The sequence below is a fragment of the Lithobates pipiens genome, unplaced genomic scaffold (assembly GCF_037356315.1).
Source record: "Lithobates pipiens isolate NorthernLeopardFrog02 unplaced genomic scaffold, aLitPip1_a1.2 Scaffold_18, whole genome shotgun sequence".
NCBI lineage: Eukaryota > Metazoa > Chordata > Amphibia > Anura > Ranidae > Lithobates > Lithobates pipiens.
In genome coordinates this window covers 222,605,047-222,629,145 of record NW_027507758.1, presented here as the reverse complement: position 1 = coordinate 222,629,145, position 24,099 = coordinate 222,605,047, and the positions used below count along the sequence as shown (strand labels likewise).

The window sequence follows — 24,099 nt, the reverse complement described above, 5'->3', positions numbered from 1 at the left end:
TCTGAACAATGAGTCCCCTGAAACACAGGAGCATACAGGTGTAATATGGGAGCAATTGACTGACTGATACTGGGATATCTGTGATACTGGACCGTTTCTGGGCTGTGATATCTTTAAAGGCTTGAAAGGCTTGAAAAAGGCTTGGAAAAGGAAAAAGAAAAGGCATCATTTGGTTCTACAGTTCCCTAGATTTTCCAGCGCTACAGCAGCAAGCTCTGTGGGTCTCCTAGCTTACCTCCTTCCTTCGCTGGCTTTACTGTGTACAACATACTACAACCAACTTGTTCAAGGTATGATATGACTGGTCATCGGTTTTACAGCTTTACAGTTCTCTGCTGGTTTAACCAGTTTATCCCTAGCTCTCCCGGTATCCTAGCCTGTTTGCTTATTGACTTACTGACCTTTTGGGTTTCGTGGCTTCATGGCTGCATAGTCTGCATAGTTTACTGGCTTACATCTTCTTGATTATTGCTAACTCTTCTCTGGCTGTTTTTTTTTGTGATCTTCAGCTATAGTTCTATCAGATCAGCAATAATGGTGAATAAGCTACAACAAAAGCAGGATCTGAAGCAAGATTTAAAGCCTAAACAGGACTCTATGAAAGATCCCCCTACACAAGACTCAAACCTACAGTTAAGATCTGGTCCCCGTATAAATCCTCAGAATTCCCAGATACCATTGATATCATTTAAAGCTACTGCCAGTGCTAGTGTTGGTGCCAGTGCTAATGTTAATGCTGATACTGATGCTAATGCTAGCGCTGCTCCTGCTTATTCTGGTTTTGGTTCTGCTGCTGTTTGTGATACTGGTTCCATTACCATCTCTGGTCCTTCTATTGGTCCTTCCATTGTTCAAGATTGTCTCACTGTTCCAGATCCTGTTTTGGTTTCGAGACTGCACCATGCCATGAGCAGAAAGGTACGATCAATGAGCAATTAACTCACATGGCTGATTTTGATATTGTTGCTAGCATTACAGGAACTCTGTTTGCTTCTCTGGATCAGAAAACTATTTTATGAAATACTCGGAGCTCTGTGGGAGGATATACTGTGGAGACCAGTGGTTACGAAGCTTGTTTCAGGTAGCAATCCTACAGAGTCAGCTATCTTAGAAAAAGCATTACGTTTATCAGAAACACTTGTGCTTATTTCTTTTGATTTATTGTCTAATAAACCCGATATATTACCTGATACATTATCAAGTTTAGAATCGCTGCATACCAATCTACAGCTGCAAACAAAGTATGAGTATGAAGGAGCCTATACCTGAACCTCGGTTTGAATTGTCAACTGAAGATATAGAACTTCAATCTTACATTTGTTCTTTACCAACGAGATCTGATATGGAAAACTATGTTTCTAGATTAGAGACAATGTGTAAAACTGATATCTCTGTCCTTAAAACTGAAGTATCTCATATTGGATCCAGGGTTATTGAAATAGAAACTGCTACTAATGCCCCTTATGAACTGTTAGATAAACATCATGATGTTTTGAATGAACACACTACAGATACAAGAGCTGATATTGAAATCAGATGACCAAGAAAATAAAGCAAGACAAAATATAAGAATCCATTGCCTGCAATAGAACAATAGAACCTAAAAATCTTAAAACCACACTTCAACAAATATTTAATAATTTATTAAATAATGATCCAGCAACAGCTATAGAAATTGATAGAGCACACATAACTGCAGCTATTAGGATTCCGGAACCCGATAAAACAAGAGATGTTATTTGACGTATTCATTTTTTTGCGGTCAAGGAAAGCATTATGTCAGCTGCTAGGAGATAAAAGGGTGTTCAGTTTCAAGGCTCCCCCATAATGCTCTTCTCTGATCTCTCTAAACATACATTACAACTGAGGAGATCAGTAAAACCTCTTTTGGAAATATTAAATATCAATGCAATTCACTACAGATGGGGATTTCCGTTTAAAGTGATCATTTCAAAAGATGGGAAAACGATGGTGTTTAGACACCCAGGTGATTTACCTAAAGTTTTGTCAACTTTTAAACTTCCTAAGACCGACCTACCTGACTGGCCATTTAAATCTTGTGAGGGGGTTAGCTCGGTAGCGGGTGTGTGTGACCCCCTGGATGGGTTCACAACACAAAGTCAGGCACAGCAGACAGCGGTGTAGGTGCAAACAAACAAAAGATCCGGTTTATTTAGGCTACGTGCAGTGATACATATAACAGCCAAACAAAATAAAACAAGAAAATAAATCCTGGTCAGCTTGACCTCTAACTACACATGTAGACTCCCTGTCTAACAACTGGGTGCAGCCTTGTGCTGTACCAGTCCCTGCCTTTGTTGTAAAGGTTTTGCCACACAGGCGTTAACTCACCGCACAGTACAGGTGACACACTCCCCAGTCTATACAACACAAAACTGGTTCCAGGATGGAGCATCTCCCTATGCATGCTGGGGTTTTTTGTAGAGGCCTTAATGAGCCCACTTACTTCAGCTGGGCTCATTAACTCTTCCCCTCTAATTGTAAAAGTCTGCATAAAGCCTGAATCTAGGACACACATATTTACCATCCTGGATACAACCAGGTGATTTTACCTGCCTGCTGCCACAATCTCTATTACCAAATCTTGCTCCAAGACAAAAATGGGAGCATGTTTCTTCTACTTGATTTGAATCAACTTAGACCCATTTTTTCTTTTATTTTTATATATTTTTTTAATTATGATAGATGTGATATTGATGTATCTAAGATAGTAAGATTAGGGGGGTGTGCCCAGAAGTGAACCAGGGCGGACGTGTCCACGGAGTGCTCCTGAGAGCCCGATTACAATCCGCGGCAATCCGGGTGCATACACGGCCGTTTTTTACTAATCTATCGGCCTATGCACCCTACCACCTGTCCTGCCTCAGCCTGGAAGAAAATTGGGCCGAGACCGGCCCGGGATCAGCAAGGGGAGACGCCGGCCTTGTCCGTCCGCGGCCGCCACCATCTTCTTGGCCTCCATGTTCCTCAACCACACCAACGGAGGACCTTGCAGCGAGTTGAACAGCTCCCCTTGCCATCCGGACTGCAATCCTCTATAACCAGCGAGCTCCGGAGGTCCGTGGGGCCACCAGGATTGTCCACCGCGGATGCGGCCTAGTGAAGCCTGCCAGTCCCCACGTTTTTCTGCCCCAGCGCCTGGCGGGGAGATGCCGCGGCCATCTTCCCGGCCTCCATCCTCCTCAACCACACCAACGGAGGACCTAGCAGCGGGTTGAACGGCTCTCCTTGCCATCCGGACTGCAATCCTCTATAACCAGCGAGCTCCGGAGGTCCGTGGGGCCACCAGGATTGTCCACCGCGGATGCGGCCTAGTGAAGCCTGCCAGTCCCCACGTTTTTCTGCCCCAGCGCCTGGCGGGGAGATGCCGCGGCCATCTTCCCGGCCTCCATCCTCCTCAATCACACCAACGGAGGACCTAGCAGCGGGTTGAACGGCTCTCCTTGCCATCCGGACTGCCCTCCTCTATAACCGGTGAGCTCTGGAGGTCCGTGGGGCCGCTGGGACTGTCCGCCGCAGATGCGGCCTAGTGAAGCTTGCCAGCCCCCACATTTTCCTGCCCTACAACCTACAGCTGTACTACAACCTACAGCTGCCACCTCATCTTTCCACACTCCAGGGACTCAGGACAGCTGAGGGAGAAGTGGTGATTGTGGGCTCCACGGGACCACAGGTGAGGCACTGTTTTAGCCCAGAGGGCCCCCGACTTCCCCAGACCTCACCCTGCTCTGTGCTGGACAGCCCCCTCTCCACATTCCCACCATTCCACGGTCCTTTCCCCGACCTAGCTTCATCCTGGGATACGGCACTTAGCCGGCTGTCCACCGTCCCAGCGGGTTGGAGAACTACCCGAGGCCCCTTCTCCAAGCTGCGCCCTGCCTGGCCTCCATCATCTCTTATTGGAGGCTCCGTGGACCGGTCTGGGAGGCCCCCCCGCCCCAGTCTAGGTGGAATTGGCTGACCACCAGGGAAGATAGTTAGGGTGGGTTCACAAGAAGTTCCAGAGCTTGTCCGAATTATACCTCCCTACCCTTGGTTTCCAGATTCCCGGGAACCTGTCAGACCTCTTCAGGAATTCTACGGGGAACATTCCCCCCACCTTTAATTCTTTCCCATTTCTGATGTGCTCAATGAGCCCCCCCACTTCCTTTTTTTTTTTGCTGCAGGGCTAGCATTGTACACCCAGGCGACGGTGGTATGTTTGATCATTGTTCAAATGTTAATAGTCCGAGGTTAATCATTCCCTATGGGAGCGGTACATAGTTTACCACTCCAACTGTCTGTCATGTTCCTTTATAGGTCCAAGGTGTTCCACCTTGGCTTCCTGAAGATTTTAAATCCTTCAGGCTTTCAAGATGCTTGTTATTTTTTTTTGCTATTTATCTTTGTTTTTCTATATTTTACTCAGGTTAACTTTTTCAATTTTTTCAAGTTTTTATCAGGTCCTTTTTTGACCTGTCCTGGTTCTTTCATATCGCTGCAGGTTGTAAACTCGACATACAATGTTATGTTACTAGGAAATGCTGATGTATATATGCCTCTTCCAGACCTCCATAGTCTGCTAATTATTCCATGAATGTATTATGGCTTTAAAAATATTTTCGTGTAATGTTAAGGGCTTGAATTTCTTAAGAAAACGCTGGCTAGCCTTGAGGGAATTCAAATCTTCTGGAGCTTATGTGATAATGGTTCAGGAGATGCACTTCCGCCCAGGGGGCTCATTTAAATTTGCCTCCAAGCTGTACCCTACAGTTTTTATGGCCTCCGATCTGTCTTGGAAGGCTGGAGTGGCCATTTTGATTAAACGATCAAGCCCTATACAGATCCTAGCTTCGATCCTAGACCCCGGGGTCGGTTTATTCTCCTGAACTGCTCACATCTGAACACCTCCTTTACCTTAACCAATATTTATGCTCCTAATACGGGACAGGAGTATTGGATCAGCTGCGTTCCTTTTCACAGCCTTTCGCAATCATAGGTGGGGACTTCAATATGTGTATGTCCCCTAGTAGGGATAGATTAACGCTATTTCAACAAACTTTGTCCCTCCAAACTCTTAAATTGTCCACCTCCTTTCGCAAACTAATCCGCTCCCACAATCTCTTTGATGCATTGAGAGTAAAACATCCCACCCATCGCCAATATACCCTTTTCTCCCCCCCGCATAAATTGTATTCTCGACTGGACCACTTTCTAATAACTGCACCCTTGCTACCCAGCATAATATCCTCAGAAATAGAGCCTATCACATGGTCTGATCACGCCCCCATTACTCTGAATGTGACGCTCCATACCACATCACCCAAAACTTGCCACTGGAGACTGAACGAATCTCTATTGCGACATGCTGAAACTAAGGCCGCGTACACACGGGCGGACTGTTCGCCCAACTAAGTTCGTCAAACAATCCGACAAACAGTCCGTTCAAAATTAGCATGAACGGACTTGACCACACACGATGAACGAACAGTCAGCTGAAAACGTGCGTGATGACGTGTACAGCACGTACGATGGGACTAGAAAAACGACGTCCTATACACTGCAATGCAACCTTCGGCCGTGTAAACCCTTTCTGAGCATGCGCGATACTTAGTCCGTCCAACTTGCCTACACACGAGCGGACTGTCCGCTGAAACCAAGTTTGGACGGACAAAACCAAGTTTGAACGGACTGTCTTACGGAAATTCCGTAAGACTTTGTTCGTCAGACTGTCCGCTGAAACAGTCCGCTGAAGCCCACACACGTGCGGACTGTCCGCTGAAACACTGTTCAGCGGACTAAGTTGGGCGAACAGTCCGCCCGTGTGTACGCGGCCTAAGGGTAGACTACTCAAGAGATTGGAGGAGTTTTTTCATCTCAATTTAGGCTCCATTTCAGATATATCTACTATGTGGGAAGCTCATAAGGCTGTTTTTAGGGGGGAGTACATCTCAGCCGGCTCACGCCTGAAACGGGACTCTGTCAGGCTGCGGTTGGAGCTTGTGGCCCAGCTGCAGGAAGCGGAGGCGAGATTACTCTGCTCCCCTACGGTGGATCGCTTGCGTGCAGTAACTGCTATTCGCAACCGTATTAAGACTATAGACACGAATAAAATTTCAAAGTCAATGTTATGGTCTAAGCAAAAGTTCTATGAGCTTGCAGACAAGCCGCATAGGATGCTTGTCCACAAACTTAAGCCCTGACCCTTTCTATCCATTCCTGATTATATATTGCAATCAGATGGCACACCAACACACTGCCCTCAGACCATGTCCGGAGTATTTGGAGACTATTATAACAAACTTTACAACTGCTTGAACACGGGCACACAAGATCAGTTCTCACAAGACAGATTAGACTCCTTTCTATCATCTGTTCACTGACGAACTAGCTGACGTAATTAAACATCTTCCCACACATAAAGCTCCAGGAACAGACGGTCTTCCATACTCCTATTACAAGACGTTTTCACAGACCCTGTCCCCACACCTGTTAACCTTGTTCTCCTCACTGCTCCAGGGCACAATACCGCACCCCTCGTTCCTACACGCAGTTGTAACCACTATCCCTAAACCAGATAAGGATCCATCCCTCCCTGACAATTATTGTCCCAAATCTCTATTGAACTCTGATTACAAAATCTTTACCAAGATTCTAGCGAACAGACTCTCTCTACTGCTGCCAGCATTGATCCATAGAGACCAGGTGGGTTTTGTTCCCACAAGACATGCAGGGGACAATACTCGCCACACAATTGACCTTATAGACCTGTTTACTAAAACTAGAAACCCCTCTTTGATACTTAGTTTAGACGCCCAAAAGCCGTTTGATCGCCTTAGCTGGCCATTTAGGTTTGCGATACTAAATCGCTTTGGATTTTCAGGCCCCTTTATTCACGCCCTCCGAGCCCTATACTCGAAACCCACTTCACAGGTACAACTCTCCTCCCATCTAGCACGTCCGTTTCCCCTTAGCAATGGTATGAGACAGGGTTACCCTTTATCACCATTTCTCTTAATTCTCAGTCTGGAACCCCTAGCTGCGGCTATATGGGAATGTCCGGATATTAAGGGAGTTTGCGTCCAAAACGTAGAATATAAACTATCCTTATTCGCGGATGATGTTCTCCTAACTCTCACCCATCCACACACATCCCTACCACACCTTCACCACATGCTATCCACTTTTAGTAGCCTTTCGGGTTTCAAAATTAATGATACTAAAACTGAAGCATTACCTATAAACATAACCCCAGCCCTCCTATCTTCCCTCCAAAGTATAATTACCACTGGTGTCCGCACTCACTTAAATACTTGGGGGTTCACCTTACAGCTTCCTATGATTCTTTATATAAGGCCAATTCCCCCCCAAGTTTTTCGGAAATTAATTGTTTGCTGACACACGGGACATGTCTCCCCCTATCCCTGTTGGGCCGAATCAACATCCTCAAAATATCTATCCTTCTTAAGTTATTATATTTGTTTGAAACTTTACCAGTGGTGATCCCTCTGTCACAGGTGAAATCCCTTCAAAGAAGAAGCCTCCATTTTATTTGGAATAATGCATCCCACAGGTTGGCAGGGACGGTGGTCCTTACTCGGAGTAGAGGGGGTTTGGGAGGTCCAGATGTAATCAAATACTATTATGCCTTGCACCTGAGAGTTCTTACCTCCTGGACCTCCCGAAAGGCCCCAAACAGATGGTCAGAAATAGAAATTGTTACAGACCCGGTTCATCCTTGCTACATGCTCTGGCCTTCCACTGCCCTTCATATGCCCCAATTACGGAATATATGCCTAGCTCCCATGTTGTTCACGCTGAATATTTGGGAAAGGTGCGCTGATCGCTTTTCCCTATCCTCACCGTGTCCACCACTTTTGAATATCCTATTTAACCCAGACATCCCAGATAGCCTGTCCTACGACCATATGCTACCATGGACCCAAGCTGGACTTTTTCCAACTCCGACATTTTGTTAACCCAGCGACACGCCATTTATTGACTTTTCCCACCTTGCAAAAGCAACATCAGATCCCCCAAAAGCTTCTACATTCATACTTACAGATCAGATATTTTTTCTCCACCTGATCCCCTTCTCTGACTTTGGACAAACCAACAGACTTTGAGATCCTATGTGCTAAAGGTCCTTACGAGACCCGACTAATCTCTACCATTTACATAATGTTGCATGAAGCGATTCCTATGATGGTAAATACCCACCACTACATGAAGAATTGGGCTCAGATTTTACAGCACGATATTTCCCGGGTGGATTGGGGGAGCAAATGGGAGCACACTTCCAGAATCTCTTGATGTGTGACCCACAAGGAAACTGCATACAAAGTCCTAATGCACTGGTACAGGACCCAAGATATTCTACACGCCTGTAATAAATTTCAAAGCAATGCTGGAGATGTGGTGGGGAAGTCGGCTCTCCCTACCATATATTTTTGGACTGCCCCCTAGTCCACCAGTTCTGGCTCCAAGTCCAAAATCTGTTAGAAACAATGGTTGGCATTCCTATTCCCCTGACGCCCATGCATTATCTGCTAGGCCTCCCTTTTCCTGGTATTTCTAAGGGCTTGCGCAGATTGTTGTCCTTCACCTTATTGGCTGCTAGAAGGGTCATCCCCAGGTTATGGTTGTCCACCTCTCCACCAACACTTCCGCAATTGATCACCACTGTAGCTGACATATGTAAAATGGAACACTTGACGGCCGTAGTGGAGGGTAAGGTGCAGAAATTTTCTAAAACATGGTCAACATGGGATGAGTCTATATATGGCTCTGATGGGATTGATGCTAATTAGTTAAATCTGGATACATACATATCCCCGAGAGAAGGTCTGAAATTTATTTTTATTTTTGTGTACAGCTTTCTTTGAGGTTAAATGGTATGTTTACAGTTTGTCTATAACCCCCTTAAGGATACGGTAGAGGGTTGCTTCAATTTCTATTCTTTAGGGATGCGACCATCTCTCCCCCACTCAAATTTATACTTTAATCACATCGCTATACCTCCATGTGTTCAGATTTTGTATGCCCTGTAATCAAAGTAAACCTGCACTGTCTCGATATGTTAATATTTCATGTATATTTCCTTCTGTATGATGTTGAAAATTTAAAACAAACAATAAAAAAAAAAGATATTAAGATTAACATTGTTTTATTTATTATAAAAGAAAACAATCAGCGCACACTAGATCCTAAAATACACACGCAAATTTCAAGCTGAACACCATAAAGCAAATCATGAATCCTTAGAATTAAGTAAAAAAATATAGAAAAGTGCAGCGCAATAAATAAAAACACCACATTCACTTAAAAAATTAATAAGCTATTACGGTGCCAAAACACTATACAAAGACACCCAATAGAGAGCAAGTAAAAAACTTGTCACTCAATGAATGCAGTCCATACAGTTCATAAGCTGATGACAGGCTGGATACTGCTATGAGAAAACACCCGATGCACGCCTCACTTTGTATTATAACATCTCTGTGGTAATGCCTCCACCAAGTAGATAAGGTACTCTTACCAAATACGTAGGACCACTGAATGAACAAATGGTCAGAAAGGCTGGTTTCCACTCCTAAGTGAAGGCAATGCTCCAATCCAGAAAGGTGAAACGATCCCAAAACCAATCATATGAAGAAAAGGGGAATAAACGATCTCAGTGTAGACTGTACCGATCGATTTATTGATAAAATAGCAGTAAACTAAATGAACAGCTGGGAGAGTAAAGTGCTTCCAATATTGCTCCACAGCATACAGTACTTAAAAAGCAGCGGTAACAAAGTGACAAGTGCAAAAAACTCCAGACGGTACACGGGTGACGACCATGATCGGTAGCTCCTCCCCCGTACGTATGTTACGTCTGAACGGACTTGGTCAGCGGTGTGTAGAGCTACTGCGTCACCCAGCGATACCTATATAGCAGCCTCAAGTCCACATTTGGTGTGTGCAATGGGAGGAATGCCATGACCGGAAATCCGTGAAGCGGAGACCTCCACACATACTGCGTAGACACCAAAAACAAATATGGGGACATCAATAGGCTCAAGTTAACATGTCATTTATAACAGTGCATATCAGCTACTACAATATAGAATTACAATTCACAGGACATTTTTATACAAAATTCATGAACCAAAACATTATAAAAACATATAGATGTATTTGCTCTCTCTGCTGCCTTTGACACAGTTGACCACCTGCTCCTCCGCAGCAAATTATGCTCCCTTGGCCTCTGCGATTCTGCTTTATCCTGGTTTTCCTCCTACCTATCTCAGTGCACTTTCAGTGTTGCTTACAACTCCATCTCCTCTGCTCCCTTTCCTCTTTCTATTGGGGTACCCCAAGGTTCTGTTCTTGGGCCCCTCCTATTCTCTCTCTATACCTCTTCCTAGGGCCAGTTGATAAACTTCCATGGTTTCCAATACCACCTCTATGCCAATGACACCCAGATCTATCTCTCCACTCCTCAACTCAACCCCTCAATCTCCTCACAGATCTCCAACTTACTGAATGACATATCAGTATGGATGTCACACCACTTCCTCAAACTCAATCTTTCTAAAACTGAGCTTGTTCTATTTCCTCCTTCACGACCCCCCCCGTGACTTTACCATTAATATCAACAACCCAACCAATGGTCCCTCCACACATGCCAGGGTCCTGGGTGTAATCCTTGACTCTGACCTCTCCTTCAGCTGCCATATCCAATCACTGGCTAAATCCTGCCGCCTTCACCACCGTAACATCTCCAGAATTTGACCCTTTCTGACTAATGACACCACAAAGCAACTCGTTCACTCCTTGATTATTTCCCGCCTTGACTATTGCAATGCTCTCCTTAATGGCCTACCCTTAAGCAAGCTATCCCCCCTTCAGTCTATTATGAATGCTGCTTCTAGACTAATACACCTCACTAATCGTTCCGTGACTGCTGCCCCTCTCTGCCAATCCCTTTACTGGCTTCCCCTACCCCACCGTGTAAAAATCAAAATGCTAACCATAACATACAAGGCCATCCACAACCTCGCCCCATCTACATCACCAACCTCATCTGCAGATATCGCCCAAATCATCCCCTGCGCTCCTCTGAGGACCTCCTGCTTTCTAGCTCCCTTGTTACCTCCTCTCATGCTCGCCTTCAAGACTTCTCTAGAGCCTCTCCCATCCTCTGGAACTCCCTGCCCCAGTCTGTCCGCTCAGCCCCTACCCTGTCCACCTTTAAGAGTTACCTGAAAACTCATTTATTCAGGGAAGCCTATCCCACACCCAACTGTCCCTGAGCCACCCCATCAAATCATTCTCTGCAGCTATTACCTTTTGTACCACCACCCCCTCCCTTTAGAATGTAAGCTCTATGAGCAGGGCCCTCCTGTACCTTTTGTATTGTACTGTAATTGTGTTGTCCCCCCTATACATTGTAAAGCGTTGCGTAAACTGTTGGCGCTATATAAAACGATAATAATAATTTGCATATAAAAACCATATACATGGACGTACAAAAGCCGCGACCATCTGAATAAAAATTAGTAAATAAAAAATGTTTGTTTTATATCATCGCTGCACTAAGAGCCAATAAAACAAGTGCAATTGCGGTTTACCATACGTGGGTAGAACCTCGAGACCGCTTAGTATTCGCATTGGGGAGCACGTAAACAACATGAAAAAAGGATTAAAGATGCTGCTATATAGGTATTGCTGGGTGACACAATAGCGCTACCCACTGCTGACGAAGACCATTCGGACATAACGTACATACGGGGGAGGAGCTACTGATCATGGTCGTCACCCGCATATCACCTGGAGTTTTTTGCACTTGTCACTTTGTTACTGCTGCTTTTTAAGTACTGTATGCTGTGGGGCAATATTGGAAGCACTTTACTATCCCAGCTGTTCGGATTGGAGCATCGCCTTCACTTACGAGTGCAAACAAGCCTTTCTGACCATTTGTTCATTCAGTGGTCCTACATATTTGGTAAGAATACCTTATCTACTTGGTGGAGGCATTACCACAGAGATGTTATAATACGAAGTGAGGCATGCACCTGGTGTTTTCTCATAGCAGTATCCAGCCTGTCATCAGCTTATGAACTGTATGGACTGCATTCATTCAGTGACAAGTTTTTTGCTTGCTCTCTATTGGGTTTCTTTGTATAGTGTTTTGGATTTTTTTTTTAAGTGAATATGTTTTTATTTATTGCGCTGCACTTTTCTATGTTTTTATTTATTACGTTACAGATTAGGAGATGATTTGGCTAGATATTAAAGAAAGAAGATAATCAAAGGGAGTTTTGCCAAAAATATCAGTTTCTCTTTTTTTTTATTTTTATGGAAGGCAGGAGCATATATATATATATATATATATATATATATATATATATTTAAGACTAATCATTGTACGTAGAAAACTGTAATGGCACGAGGAATCTTAGTTAATAAGATTATAGGAATTTTATTAGAATATATCTTGATATCTATGCTGGTATATCTTGAAGAGCCTTAATGTAATGCCCCCCTTTTTTTTCCCATCTTCTCTCTTTTCTTTTACTTTCTTTCCCTCTCCTTATCTCTTCCCCCATTCCTGCTTCCCTCTTACTGCCTCCCTCTTCCCTTCTCAACCCCTCTTTTTCCCGTCACCCCCTTTTTTTCCTCTTTTCTTCATCTCCCTCTCAACACCGATCTAAATGTCTGGATGGTACACACCTCTATCCCTGCCTACCTCGACTACACCCTACATTAGGTTTCCCAATTTCTAGGAATTGGCTATATTGCCTGTTAGATTTTTGTTCTCTGAGAATATTCAGAGACATCCAAGACACATTGCATTTCTCGTATTTTATAACTGCTTTTCCCCCCCAATTTTCCCTTTTTTTTCTTTCTTGGGTTGTTGTCGCTTAATGGAAACAGTAAAAATAACTATTTTCTTCTATGTTATTTTCAATATGTTCCTTTAACGTGAAGGGTCTCAGTCACCCTAATAAATGTTTGCAAATTTTCCACTACCTTAATAAAGACAAAATTGATATAGTGTCTTTTCAAGAAACATTTTCGTGCGGACGCTATTCAAACATGTTAAAATAAATATTATATTACTTGGCTCCATAGTACAAATCCATATGCAAAATACAAAGGAGTATCAATCGCTATACACAAGAATATGAAATGTCAAGTCTTAGATTCTAAATCAGATTCTTTATGTAGATATTTATTTGTAAAAATTAAAAATGAAAATAAAATATACACGTTAGCTAATGTATATCTCCCTAACACGGCCCAAATCTCTGAAGATCTTAAATCTATACGTATTCTCGAAAGCTTTGCTGAGGGTGATATTCTGGGAGGTGATTTCAATCTGGTTTTTGATCCTCAAATGGACTCATCCTCAGGAAAAACCCATATTTCGCTCTCAGCTCTTCGCAGATTAAAGCAGAAACAATCCACAATGAAACTTTTTGATTTATGGTGTATATTACACCCTTCTGAGAAAGATTATATTTTTTTCTCCTCAGTACATAAAACACACAGTAGGTTGGATTATATTTTTGTATCACAAACATTACTAGATGCTACTCCGACAATTAGTATAAAACCTAAAATATGGTCAGATCGTTCACCTGTTATCTGTCATTTTAATTTAGCAGAATTGGCTGCCAGGAATGGATCCTGGCAACTAAATGATAATCTATTAGCAGATCCTCTATGTGTAACTGATATTAAAAAAGCTATAATGTATTTTATTGAAGACCATAAATCGGATAATACTGCACCGCTAATTAAATGGGAGGCTTTAAAATGCATCTTGAGGGGAATATTTATATTGCATGGTTCTAAATGAAAGAATATTACAACTGAGGAATACTTAGCTTCATTAAAAAAAAAAATTCTGAATTGGAAGTAATTCATAAAAGTAGCAATAGCGATAAGGTTAGAATCGAACTTGCTAACACTAGACGTCAACTTCTGCATTTACTTGATCAGCAGCCTTTAAGAGTTTGGGATAAAACATTGAGGATGTCCTATGAATATAATAACAAAAGTGGTTGCTTTTTGGCACAATCTCTTCACTCTAAAACATCATCATCTGTTTTGAAACGACATGCTCCTGGTAAAGGACTAGTATATGCCAATTCAGATATTGCAGAGACTTTTTGCAATTATTACTACTTCACTATATAATATTTCACAAACTAACTCTGAAACTGATTATTCTTCCATAGAGGTAGAAAAAAATGATTTCATATATGGAAGAAACAACTCTCCCAGATTTTGACTTCGCTACTAGCTCTTCCCTATAGGTTTCTTTTACTTCTGAGGAACTGCTAAGAGTTATTAAGTCCCCTAAGATTGGTAAAGCCCCAGGGCCAGACAGGTTTTCTAGCCGGTTCTATAACATTTTTGCATCAGATTTTTCCCCAATTCTTTTACATGTGTTCAATTCAATTTAAAAATCTCAACTTTTCCCACCTGAAACATTAAAAGCTTATATTTTGGTTATTCTGAAACCTGGGAAAGACGAAACAAACCCAAATAGCTATCACTTTATCTCATTGCTGAATCAAGACAAAGCTCTATGCTAATAGACTTCAACCCCTATTACCTCAAATAATTCATACAGATCAAACTGGCTTTGTGAGGTCAATAGAGACTCGAGATAACACTAGTAAGACACTCTCATTAATTTCCTTGGCACAGAAACAACATATTCCAGCCTGCCTGCTTTCAACTGATTCTGAAAAGGCATTTGATCGCTTAAATTGGATTTTTATTTTACTCGCTTCGCCAGATTGATCTGATGGATAATTTAATAAGATCATGGCGCTATATACAACTCCCTCTGCTCAGGTACGAATAAATGGTACTTTCTCAAATATATCTAAGATTATTAATGGTACCCATCAGGGTTGTCCGTCATCTCCATCACTTTTGATCAGAATGGAACATTTAGCAATAGCTATACGTAATAATCCTTCTATTCATGGTATTATTATTAACGAGATAGATTATAAAACTTCACTTTATGCTGATGATGTCTTACTTTATATAATATCACCAAGAGTAAGTATTCCCTAAGTTTTAAAAGAAATCAATCTATTTGGATATCTAAGCAACTTCATGATAAATCTAACGAAATCGGACTTATTAAATACCTCATTACCTAGAGACGAGGTTTCTTCATTGGTAGCATTATTTCCTTTTCACTGGCAAGAAGTAGCAGTGGACTATTTAGGAGTTAAAATTCCAACAGATCTTACAATGGTTTACGAGCTAAATTTTCTCCCACTTCTATTTATGAACACAAACCGAATTTTTATCATGGTCGAAGCTTTCTTTATCATGGTTTGGCCATATTAATTTTATTAAGATGGATACTCTCCCCAAGTACCTATATTTATTCCAAACCTTACCCATTAAATTACCTAAAACATAAAAAGAAACAAAAAAAAAAAAAAAACTGAAGTTTGCTATCTCAGTTTGTTTGGAAAAATATCAAACCTCAAATTAACTGGAAAACACTTTGCCGATCTAAAAATCGTGGAGGAGCAGCTTTGCCAGATTTTGAGTGGTATTATAAAGCAGCTATATTCTCTCGTAGATTGGTTCCATCACCCAGACGATAAACAATGGGTTCAATTGGAAATCGGCTCATCTCCATTGCTAATCCTAAAGCTGCCTTGTGGTTCTGTTTCAAAGATATAGGCTTACGGTCTTCTGGGCCTTGGCGAGCTGGCTCCCAGCTCCACTCATTTCTTTAATAGACAATCATTCTTTATCTATTGGTGTGCATTCAAATGCTATTCTAACCTGGGACAAATTCTACTGGCCTCAGATTAGGCATATGATTTTGGAAGATCCCTTTAAGCCATTTGTAAATTTTCTCCAAATGGGAGATGGAGCTAAATAGATTAATACGAGAGGAAGATTGGGATCACATTTTTTATCAATACTCATAAACTTTCAATAGCTTTTGATACTCAAGAGCGCAATTTTAAACTGCTATCTAGATGGTATCGTACTCCAGTTAATTTAAATCAAATTTTTCCTTCACAACCAGATATATGCTGGCGTTGCAATGTTGCCATAGGTAACGTATCTCATCTTTGGTGGGCTTGTCCCCCTATTTACAAATTATGGGATCAAGTAATTGGCTTATACAATTATGCTACGGGTGAATCAATCAACTCGTTGAAGTAGATCACTTTTCTCTTTTACCTCAATCAATATCAAACAAAAACATTTTTTTTTTTCTCTCAGCTTTAGGCAAATGATACCCAGATACTGGAAAACCTCTACTGCTCCTTCAATTCCGGAGTGGATTGAGACTCTTAATGGTATTATGCATATGGAGATATTGGTAGCTGAAAATAATGATAACATACAGAAGTTTAATGGGGTGAGGCAGACCTGGATAACAGTTAAAGATTCATCAAAGTTCTTGGAATTTTTTATTTTTTTTTAACTCTTAAGACTATTTTTTTTAGAACATACCGTATATATTTCAACTTTGTTTCAAATCTGTAATAAGTTGAAGAAAGAACCTGTAAATTGTATTATGTGAGACACCATTTTTTTCCCCTGGGGTTTTCTTTTTTTTTCTCTTTGTCCTGAATATAGAGAGGTTTTTTTTGGGATGTGTTTATTCTATAAGCTAGTAATTATACAATTAATTAACATCTCATCTATCAACATGTATTCAGGATGACTCTATTGGTTTGTGTATAGTTTGTTTGTGAATTTTTTTTAAAAATTAATAAAAAATATATTGGAACACAAATGCATAGTAGCCATTGGGCCTTCCCACATAAATGGGAATGGCCCAGAGGACGGTCCAGAGATTCCGGTGCCATTAACTCTTTTAAAAGGGAGCCCACACTTCCTATCCTCCTGCTTTGGTGGTCAGCATAACCCTGTTAAATGGGTTTGTACCCAATCACCCCAGTCAGAGGTTTACTCCGCAAGACTTTGCCCACTCCAGTATGGCACAATTCTCCCCCGCCCCCCCCCCCCCATCCCTGGGAGAAGGAGGGGTCATTGAGGACAGGCTTCCCTGCAGGGGACCACAACTTTAAACCTGTAAAGCAAACAAGCAGCAACTCACACATTGAACCGCATACCTAGGTGTGTCAACCAACCAGGTCCAGTGCAGCATTACTGGCTATTGCTACTCCCATTGTCATAAGAAGTCCCGTTTACAGTACCCGCAGTACTAAGCCCAGGGGGATCATGGATTTGAGAAAGCTCACACCCTCTGCCATAGTGGCTTGGTGTAGCCAACATCTTTTTTTCATAGAAGATCTCAAAATACAAAATATACTATCATACAGTCTCTCCTCATGGCTACACCCATCCCCCAAGCACACTAGCAAAACACTAAGAAAACACTGGGGCTGGCATGGTGGCAGGTTCTGTGTGTGAGTGTTTCTAAACCCAGGACCCTGCATTCACTATATCTGGTCTCCCACAGTACACAGAACATGGAAATACAATCGTTTTAGTAAATATAAACTGCTAAATACCTTTTCTTATCAGCAGTACATAACAATCTTGTGACTTCTATCAGTGTCTGGCTGAGCACTGGTTAAAGCTTGTAAGTTTCCTTTCTTCTCTGATTGCCCTATGAGGCTGCAGGAGCCCAGACTTTGAATGGACAGTGCTGATTGGCCCTATGCTGATCACATACACCCTCCCAAGAAAAAAAACAAAAAAAGCTCTCTAGCAATACACACCAAACTGAGCATGTGCAGAGTGCCCCCAAGGCTCTGGTCTATCAGAGATGGTTTGGAGACAGTGGAAGGAGGGGGAATCAAAGACGAGAGGTTCAAACAACCTTTTTACACAATGCAGAAAATTAACAATTGCATTAACATTTCAAGTCCTGAGCTACTAGCCAGGCCTTAATGGTTACTTGCCACCAGTTGCCCCATGCAACCCCTACCCTGCCCCTACACACGTCCTCCTAAACTATCTCATGAAATGACACTTAAATGTTTAAAAAATAAATGCAATCAATGCAGCCTCACCAGTGCCCATCAATGCAACATGACCTGTGACCAGCAACGCAATGTGTCCCATGCCCAGCAACGCAGCGTGACCCGTGCCCAGTAACGCAACGTCACCCATGCCCATCGATGCAGTGTGACCCATGCCCATCACTGCAGCATGACCAGTACCCATCACTGCAGCGTGACCAGTGCCCATAATTGCAGCTAGTCCAATGTTAGGATGTGTTCGGTCTGTCAAAGGTGTCGGGTCAGGGTCAGGAAGTGGGACTGTGTGTGATGGCGAGTGGACGGCAATTCAAATGTAAGCTGTTACAGCGGGCAGTCCCTGCTCTGATCAGGCCAGATCACCTCTTCCTCCACGCTCTCTTCCCACAGGGGGATCGCTGAGAGAACAGCTCCCATTCAACCCCGCCTGCCAGTGGTACTCGCCCCTCTTCTCAGAAGTGGCCCACGCTCGCCAGAATACATTTTCCACTTGTAAAATGCGAGTAGGCGAGTGGAAAATTTTAGGGCTGCTTTACTGCATATACTGACTGATTTTACTATTGTGGGTTTAGTAAAACTTAAAAGCTTTGGTTGGTGTCCAGTCACTTGGAGTGGCATTTAACCCTATTCATTATTAATATGGAAATCTGTGTCCTGTTGTACTGTACGATAATGAAAAATTTACATTGGATACTAAAAATATACATGTTCTAACTATGATGAAATTTAATGAGAACAACAAATAACTTACCATCTTTCTTTTGTCTGTCTTTGAGGATGTATTTGTTTGGAATGGTTAGGTAACACCTTTGTAAACGTCGCCTCTCCCTATTTGGACCCTCAGTGGGATCAAGCTGATAAGAGGTAGGGTATGATTCTGGGTCATACCACACAGCCCTTAATAAAATGCAAAGAAAAAAAATATCAAACAGTTTATCAAATTTGGAAACAAAATCAGTACCAACTTATTGAGTATTTTAACCCTCACCCAAAGGGGACATTAAAAATCTTTCCTACAGACATCCAAATTAATGAAAAAGAGTACTCACTCGTGTTATTAGTAGGGATTACTTTTCTTTTTTTTTTGAATAAATTTTTATTGAAAAAATGATATAACAGTACATAAAATCATCATCAGCAGATACAAGTGTTTTCTTGTTTATATAAGTACAGTGTACAAAGTAGACTATAACACAAGACGAGACTCTCATCAACTTGAAGGCGTGTAAAAGAAAAGAAAAGAAAGGAAAAACAAAAGACTTAAAAACTTGAACGAGGGCGGACGCTAATCCACTCCCTCATAGGGTGAGACAGACATGAGGAGACTATAACTGGATGGATCTAACTAGCCCGGAGGCTCTAAAATTAACCTCATGGAACTTAACCAAATATGGCAAAAAAAAACAGGAGAGGGGCTGGGAGAAGGGGGGGGGGGGGGAGGGGGGGGGGATAGTGGGCTTAGGTCCAATACTCCATTGAAGGAAGACATCCAATAGTGGAAGAGTTCATGTTTGATGAGGATCTTTGTACACAAATGAGTGTTTATCAAGGAGCGTACGGTCGTGTGGAGAGAGTTGCATTGAAATAAAAAGGTCCCATCTGTCATGGAAGCGTTTGGAGGCTTTCTGGTGGTCCAGGTTGGCATTGATTTTGTCCCGAAAAAGGAGTTGTAAGAGATCCCTTTCGACCTGTGAAATGGAGGGCGTGGATGCGGAGGTCCAGTTGGCCAGTATGGCCCTTCTGGCTAATAGGAGGCAGATCAGGGACCAGTCCTTTCCCGGTGGGCTGGGGGCGGTTGACCAGGGAAGTAGAGTGTAGTCCCAATGCCCAAAGATGAGGAGGAGCGGATTCTTGGGGAGTTTCAACAGCGTAATCCTGAAGATATAAGCCAGAACTTGATCCCAGAAAGTAGCAATAAAGTTACAAGTCCAGAACCGGTGTACGAGAGAAGGTTTGGGTTGTTGGCACATTGGGCACAGTGACGGGGAGGAAGAGGCCGAAGAATGGTTGGGAGTGGGTAGAAAAGGAATATGGGCGCGGTGGGCGTTTTTTAGCTGGGTTTCCCTCCATAATTCATTAGGGATCAGATTGTACACAGAATTGAGGCCTTGCAGGATTTTGTCTACTATGTCCTCCTCTGGAAAGTCCTTCGCCCAATTCAGCACTGATGACGAGGCTAAGGATGGAGTAATTTTCAAAAGTAGTGGTTTGTATATGTCAGAAATTTTGCAGGTGTCATTCCGGATGAGAGTTTCCATGAACGATGTAGTGAATCTGACGGATTCGGTCCTGCAGGTTTTTTGAAGAAAGCTGACACATTGGCGATAATGGAAGTTTGAGGCATCCGGAAGAGAAAATTTTGCTGCTAGGGAGCTGAATGGCAGCACCCTGCCGGAATCTGGCTCACACATGGAGAAAAATGTAGCAAGACCCTTTTGGCGCCATTCATCGTAACGTTGTCGTTCCAAACCTGGAGTAAAATTTGGGTTCCCTTGAATTGGAAGAAATTTAGAGATGAAGGGAGAGAGACGGAGACTTTTCCTTACCTCCCTCCAGGCAATGGCAGTGTCCCTCAGCAGGAGGTTGTGTTGATGCGGAGTTGCTAGAGATTTCCACTTGCAGTGAAGAAGGGCAGTAAGGGAATAGGGATGGACCATTGCCGTTTCCAAGTGAAAGTTTGAACATTGGGATTTTTGGGTAATCCAGTCTAGACTCACCCTCAAGAGACATGCTAAATTATATAGTCTAACGTTCGGAAGACTAATACCGCCTTCGGTCCTGGGAAGATGAAGTTTCGAGAAGGCAATGCGCGGTCTTTTGTTTCGCCAAAGAAATTTTGATATTGCAGAGTTTAAAATTTGAATATCTTTGTGTCTGATGAGTAAAGGTATCGTTTGAAGAGGGTATAGCAGGCGTGCGAAACTGACCATTTTTATCAGGTGACATCTTCCCAGGAGCGAGAGGGGCAGATCCATCCAGTTTTCAAGTTCCTGAGTGAGCTTGTTTAAAAGGGGAGGATAATTCAGATGGTAAAGTGAGGAGGGAAGCTTCCCTATTTTAATACCCAGATAAGTGATGTGTGATTTAGCTATCGAGAAGATGGAATTGTGAGACCAGGCCGGAGGTGGGAGGGAACCGAGGGGCAGTATCTCGCTCTTGGAATAGTTTATGCGTAAACCGGAGCATTTTCGGAATAGATCAAATGTGTTCTTTATCGTGGGCATATCTGCGGAAGGATTTGCGGAGAATATGAGGACGTCATCTGCAAAGAGAGACGTCTTTAGTTGTAGCTCGCCTATCGGAATGCCATGGATTGGGGCTACCGTGGACAAAAACCTAGATAGTGGTTCCAGGGCCAAATTAAAGAGGAGAGGGGATAAGGGGCAGCCTTGTCTCGTACCCTTATGGAAGCGAAATTCATTTGAGAGCAGGCCAGCTGCAACCAATCTGGCGGCCGGAGAGGTATACATAGATTTTATTAGATGTAAGAAAGGGCCGGTGAAACCCATTTTGTTCAGAACCAGAGACAGCCATTCAAAACTAACATTGTCGAAAGCTTTTTCGGCATCAAGAGTAATGATGGCAAAGTCCCCGTTCGGGTTGCATCTAGCGTGCTCTAGTGCCATCATCACCTTTCTGATGTTGATCGTCGCCGTTCTGCCTTTCACAAAGCCTGACTGGGCAGGATGGATCAGAAAAGGGATGATGTTAGCTAGCCTTGTGGCTATGATTTTTGATAAAATCTTGACATCGAGATTTAGGAGCGATATGGGCCTATAAGAGCCTGGTTCTGTAGGTTCCTTCCCCTTTTTTTCTAGAAGTTTTATTATCGCCTGGTTGCCTGTGGGTAGATAGGGGCCCCCTGTCCATATGTGTTGGTACACCCTTTCAAGTGTGGGTGCTAGGAGTGAATTGAGGGATTTATAAAATTCGCCCGTTAGTCCATCTGGACCAGGGGCTTTGGAAGAGGCTAGAGACCGAATCGTGTTGGTTATTTCCGCGAGAGATATGGGGGCATTTAGGGAGTCTAGTTGTGAGGGGGATATTTGAGTCAGGGTTACTTTGCCTATAAATTCGTTTGCCGTTTGCTCGTCGATAGGGTCGGCCGCATACAAGGCCGTATAGTAGCGCAGCATGGCAGAATTTATGCCCTGTTGCGACGTTGTTATAGAGCCGTCGGGCTCCCGGATAGCAGGTATGATAGTTGGGCGGTAGGTTCCTTTACATAGTCTGGCTAGCAGTTTACCGGCTTTGTTCCCGAATTTGTGGAGAGTGGCATCAAAGTGAGCTCTCTTAATCGATTCTAGTGTGTCGGCCCAAGTTTCAAAGGATTGTTTGGCTATTCGCCAAGCTTCCCGGTTTGCAGGTGTGTCATGGGTATAGAGTGTACGTTGAGCCTGATGGAGTCTGGTACTGGCCGTAGTGTAGTTAAGATGTGCATTTTTTTTTGAAGGAGGATGCATAAGAGATAATGCGTCCTCGGAGGAAAGCTTTCCCTGCGTCCCATAGCAGATTAGGGTTGTCCGCATGGTCCGCATTAGTTTGTGTGTATAAACGCCATTCTTTGGTGATGTAGGTGTGGAAGGCCGCGTTGTGCTGGAGGAAGGCTGGGAATCGCCAAATTTTGGGATTCGGATGAATATCAGGAGTCTCTAGGGATATAGATATAGGAGCATGGTCAGAGATAGCAATATCATGTATCTCCGCGTCTGGGATGAAGGGGAGAAGGTCATGTGAGCTAAATATGTAGTCAATTCTAGTGAATAAGTTGTGTGGATGGGAGTAGAAGGAGAATTCCCTATCGGTCGGGTGGTGCATGCGCCATAGGTCAAGGAGACGAAGGGATTCCATTGTGTCCGCTAACAATGTAGTGTTGGTCGGTGTCGAGGACGAGTCAAGTCGTCGTTTCGAAGATTTATCAGCTAGTGGGTGTATTACGGAATTAAAGTCTCCCCCCACGACTTGAGGTAAGGAGGGGTAGCGCAGGAGCCAGGTGGTCAGTGTGGTGAAGAATTGTTTCGTAGGACTGTTTGGGGCGTATATGTTAGATATCACTATTTCTTTTGTCCCAATGCGGATACGAATAGAGAGCAATCTGCCCTGAGTATCCGTATCCGTTGACAGTATGGTACCAGGGAGATTTTTATGAATAAGGATAAGGACTCCCGCTTTGCGGCCGAGAGCTTCTGAGCCCGCCACCGCCCCCACCCAGAGTTTCTTCATCCGAACAAAATCGGTTGAGGAAAGATGTGTCTCCTGAAGCAAAGCTATATCTGCTTTGAGCCGTTTGAGATGGCGAAGAACCTTCATTCTCTTAGCAGGGGAACGAAGGCCCTTCACATTCCACGAAATTATTCGCAGCATGATGGGATTAGGATGGGGATATGGTGTGCTAGTAGTGAAATCATTCGGATGTGTGTGGTTAAGTGTAGTGAGCAGTAGTTATTTATACTGGAGCATGGGAGCAAAGCCCTAAAAAGGGGGGTGATGAGTATGCGTGTACTAATAGAAAACCTATCGGGTAGAGGAAAAGGAGAAGGGGGGGAAGGATAAAACTGTCGCAGTAGCCAAAGATAAGATAAGCAGAAATGAACATAATCGCTAACTAACTTCTCTTTTTTCCGCATGGGGATCACTGCGAAGACCAGTTCCCATAACCAGCCCTGCATCATGTCAGAGGCTTCCGCCCCTTAGAGATGGAGTAAAAGGCAGCGGCAGGGCATGTGGGAGAGCAGCACATGGACGCAGGTCTGCACAAAGAACCCAGGGGGAAAAGGGTACGAATGTGTACAAAAGTGAAAATATAGATGTCACAAATTAGTGTACATAAGTTGCCATGTTAAGCAAAATACCTCTATAGCCATGAACCACTGAGGAAGGGTACAAATACAACTAAAATAGAACATAACAAAAAAAGTTCGTCAGCAAAGAGTCAGTTCAGGATGTATGCAGACAGAACAACAGGTCTGAACAAGTAGTAACAGATATTACCTGTGAGGTGTGGACTGTCCAGGAGGGAGAGTCCAAAGTTCAGAACACCTTGACCAGGTACGGAGGAAGGCCAAACAGAGCCATAAAGAAAGGAACACTTGCGTGTGGA

At 43.1% G+C, this 24,099-nt stretch overlaps 1 protein-coding gene across 2 annotated transcripts in view; it reads right to left on the bottom strand.

The window, feature by feature from the left end:
• The window catches only part of LYST (lysosomal trafficking regulator), a 568,355-nt gene that overhangs the window by 120,010 nt on the left and 424,246 nt on the right, over nucleotides 1–24,099 (bottom strand). For both annotated transcript variants that reach the window (XM_077486620.1, XM_077486621.1), the window contains exon 34: nucleotides 18,751–18,896. In XM_077486620.1, coding sequence (XP_077342746.1) covers nucleotides 18,751–18,896 — 146 coding nt within the window. The remainder of the gene's footprint in view (nucleotides 1–18,750; nucleotides 18,897–24,099) is intronic.